Source organism: Morus notabilis, unplaced genomic scaffold (assembly GCF_000414095.1).
Source record: "Morus notabilis unplaced genomic scaffold, ASM41409v2 Scaffold902, whole genome shotgun sequence".
Lineage (NCBI taxonomy): Eukaryota > Viridiplantae > Streptophyta > Magnoliopsida > Rosales > Moraceae > Morus > Morus notabilis.
In genome coordinates this window covers 147,924-151,415 of record NW_010365273.1, presented here as the reverse complement: position 1 = coordinate 151,415, position 3,492 = coordinate 147,924, and the positions used below count along the sequence as shown (strand labels likewise).

Sequence of the window (3,492 nt, the reverse complement as noted above, 5' to 3'; positions counted from 1 at the left end):
AGAATGAGAGAATGAGAGAAAGAGAATTAGAGAAGCTAGGGTTTTATCTTTAAAAAAGTATATATATAAATATATATATATATATATATAGATTAATAAACGGGTCGGTTCGGGTCGTGTCGTGTCGGCCCGATTATGGCCCGTATAACTAAACGGGTTAAGCGTGTTAAACGGGCTAACACGAATCCAACCCGTTTATTTTCGTGTTATTCGTGCCAGCCCGTTAACGACCTAATTAATAATCGTGCGGTCTAAACTCATTTATATCATATCATTTTCGTTTCGTTTCATCGTGTCGTGTCCGAAATTGCCGGCCCTAGTCCAATCCGTTCCATGGCTTCCTTTTTTTTTTGCTCTATTTCTCTACCATAGTGACTCAACTCCACTTTTTTAGCGCTTCACCTTTTTGTGCCCTTTTTTAACTGTATATTTGTCTAGAGGTTGTCGCTTATAAATGGCACTTTACTTTTCTTTATTTATTATCTTTCACTTTTTAAAAAAGAATTTTGAACTATGCTTGTTTGGCAATTTAGTCTTTAAACCAAAGGTATAATTTTTATGAGATTAAAAATTGATGGTATATTTCTAGATAAAAATAAAATATAGGATGTAAAAAGATAAATAACTCATTCAAATAATAGAGGAACAACCTTAGGACTATACACATAATAAGCAACAAAAGAAGAAAGAATGGATCGACCTTCTCCGGTAAGCCAGTCTACTGGTAGTTTTAGTTTTGGACTGTTGGATTTAATTACAATCACATTAGATTTAAAAAGTATGTATAACAGACAAATTCTAATGCGTATCTAACCGCTGAAAAATTGAGGACCACCGGTAGTCCACTTTTTCAAGGACTATCCGAGAAATTTTCAATAAACAAAAGCTATCCTAGTATAGACTACAAATCATGATACAAGTTAGTAATACAATATTTCCTAGGTGTATAATCTTTATCATATAATACAATATTTCCTAGTATAGGAAATCCGTGTTTTTCAACATTTTTTAACATCCATACTAAAATAATATTAAAAAAAAAAAAATAGAACATTATCCCAACAACTTAGCATAGATAGATGAATACAACCACTTAAATTTTAACCATTATACAGACCATATATAAGAAATAAGCACAGAAACACAACCAAGAAATTGAACAAAACAAGCATTTTTCCAGCAGCAACGTTTGCTTCCAAAGCCACGATCCGTTCAAGAATCCCCGGGTTTGATGTTGAAGCACCAATATAAGGAACTTGAGCGGCAGCATTCTTAAAATTCGAACCAATTTCTCGATTCGAAGATGAGCCACCAACAATAGTGCATGCTGGATCATCTCGTTCGCAACATGAAAAAAAACTGCAACCATCCCCGTTTTTTGGGCAGCAATAGATAAGTTTATTTGGATTCTTCTCCCCGCATTTACATTTCCGATTCAAAAATGTTATTTCTCCGTTGCAGGAGTTGTTGGTTTGAGATGGATTCTAAAACATAAAAATAGATTAAAAAAAAATCTTCAGCAAAGTAATATCAGATGAATCTACCAAAAGGAACATTCAAGAAAATAAAATCACAATCTTCAAGGTCATATTCACTTTTAGTTCCTGAGTTATAGGCAAAAATCTCATTTTGATCCTGACCTTAGAACACTTAAAAATGAGTCTCTAATCTACCAAAATGTCCAAACTCATACCTCTTATCCATCCGACTGTTAGTTGTGCCCTAACATGTAAAATTACAAAATTAACTCGTACTAAACCACAAATGGTACCCTTTTTCAGTCAAGATTTTAATAGTCAGATGAACATGAGGACTAATTTGTTACAGCTTGATAGATGGAGGACTCGCCCAATGACAATCAAAACGGAGACTAAAATAGGATTTATCATATTGTTTAGGGACTAAAAATAAATCAACCCAAAAACAAAAACCACATAAACGGGTTTAATTTAGAAGATTAAATTCAATCTCCTTTTTCTCTCTTCAATATAAAACGCCAAAAATTAACCTCTACCTACCGTCTTCATTACACAGCTTTTGTCCTCTTTGTTCTCAATGGATTGAACCGTGGAACATGATGAGCCGGTCTGTATTTTTCTTTGTCGTGCCGCTGCTAAAGGACCCTTTAGGGCTATGGAATTTCAATTGAAAATTTAAATGTCAGAAACTATTTTAATAAAACAAAAGGAAGTTTACAGCGTCTGCTTTCTAGTGTTTGGAAATAAGTTCAGAATGCTAATATGACCATTTCCAAAAATTTGACTCTCGGAATCTATGCCTGGAAGAATTTTAACATGAAAAAGAAAATACATGTAAAGTTCATAGCATTTTTGAAGACATGGTAAAACATGATATTTCGAAAAGACACATAGAAATTCAATATGAGCAAAGTACGTACACAACAGATGAAAATATAAAGGGCTAACATTGAAGCATCTATTATTGAAGTTAAGGATTAAATCTCTTTGGTTATATATTTGCCAATGCCATGGTGGTGGGTGTGAAACTGCCCTCAAAGTAAAAGGTGGGGGCCTCACCGAATTTTTGTATGTAAGCCTTTATGTAGAGAGGACGAAGTTGCTCCATCACTTGCGCATCTAAATAAGCATTGCAGGAGTTGCACCAAAATGATAAATCTCTGTTCTTCAAACGCCACATTTAGGAAATGAGACAAATAAATTCGAACCTAAACAAGAGAGAGAGTTCTAACTTCTATAGAAATAGGCAATTAGATAGTACTTGTAGTGAAATGCTAAGCAGTGAAGTGTCTTGCGATAATGGTCTTGAAAGTGCATGTTAACATAACGGCTACAGAAAACCCCTTTGCAGCTTAAACAGAGACAATTGTCATTTGGGTCCTGACAACTTTAAAAATAAAAAATAAAAAATTGGTTAATGAAAGAAGAAATAAACAGATGGTTCATAAGCGTAAATGTGATAGTAGCAAAAATTTTGTAAGAATGCCTTACACTTGGCAAGGAGTATCTGGTGTGGGGATGTGAATGAGATCAGACGAAAGGGACACCAAGTGATCGCAGGAAGTTCGGACCTCCATCCAACATGATTCTTTTTCTTTGTTAAGGTAAGACACCCAATCTGATATAGCTTCATATATCAATTCCTCTGTGTCTGTATTTTCCTGATGGATATGATTAATAAAAGCTTATTAGATATTAAGAAAGGGACATATATATATATATATATATATATATATATATGAACGAGTTTTTAACGGTTATAGCTTGTATTACCGGAGGAACAGAGGAAGAGCCGGCGAGGTTAGCCATGACAAAGTTTAGCTTGCTGACTTCAAAAACTTCAGAGAGAATTAATTTGTATCTTAGAATTGGGAAGCAGCGTTAAAATGAACAAAAAGGTTGTTGTTTATGTATTCATGGGAAAGATTTGTCGTATTTCCACAGTCCTTTAGAAAAAGAAAAAGATTCCTACTGAATAGAGGAAAGGAGTCGAAAAGTGGCAGAGGAGAAGATA

The 3,492-nt window shown here is 34.1% G+C and overlaps 1 protein-coding gene and 1 long non-coding RNA gene across 2 annotated transcripts; both read right to left on the bottom strand.

Annotated features, from left to right (window-relative positions):
• Window positions 1-1,100: 1,100 nt before the first annotated feature.
• Window positions 1,101-2,591, bottom strand: LOC112093456. Its single transcript, XM_024171936.1, has 3 exons — window positions 2,538-2,591; window positions 2,019-2,131; window positions 1,101-1,484 (listed from the first exon to the last, which is right to left on the bottom strand). The coding sequence occupies exons 1-3, from the start codon at window positions 2,584-2,586 to the stop codon at window positions 1,101-1,103; spliced, it is 546 nt and encodes a 181-aa protein (XP_024027704.1). The 5' UTR covers window positions 2,587-2,591.
• Window position 2,592: 1 nt separating this feature from the next.
• LOC112093461 lies at window positions 2,593-3,091 on the bottom strand. Its single transcript, XR_002903066.1, has 3 exons — window positions 2,970-3,091; window positions 2,740-2,865; window positions 2,593-2,638 (listed from the first exon to the last, which is right to left on the bottom strand). It is a non-coding gene; the product is annotated as an uncharacterized LOC112093461 (long non-coding RNA).
• Window positions 3,092-3,492: the final 401 nt, after the last annotated feature.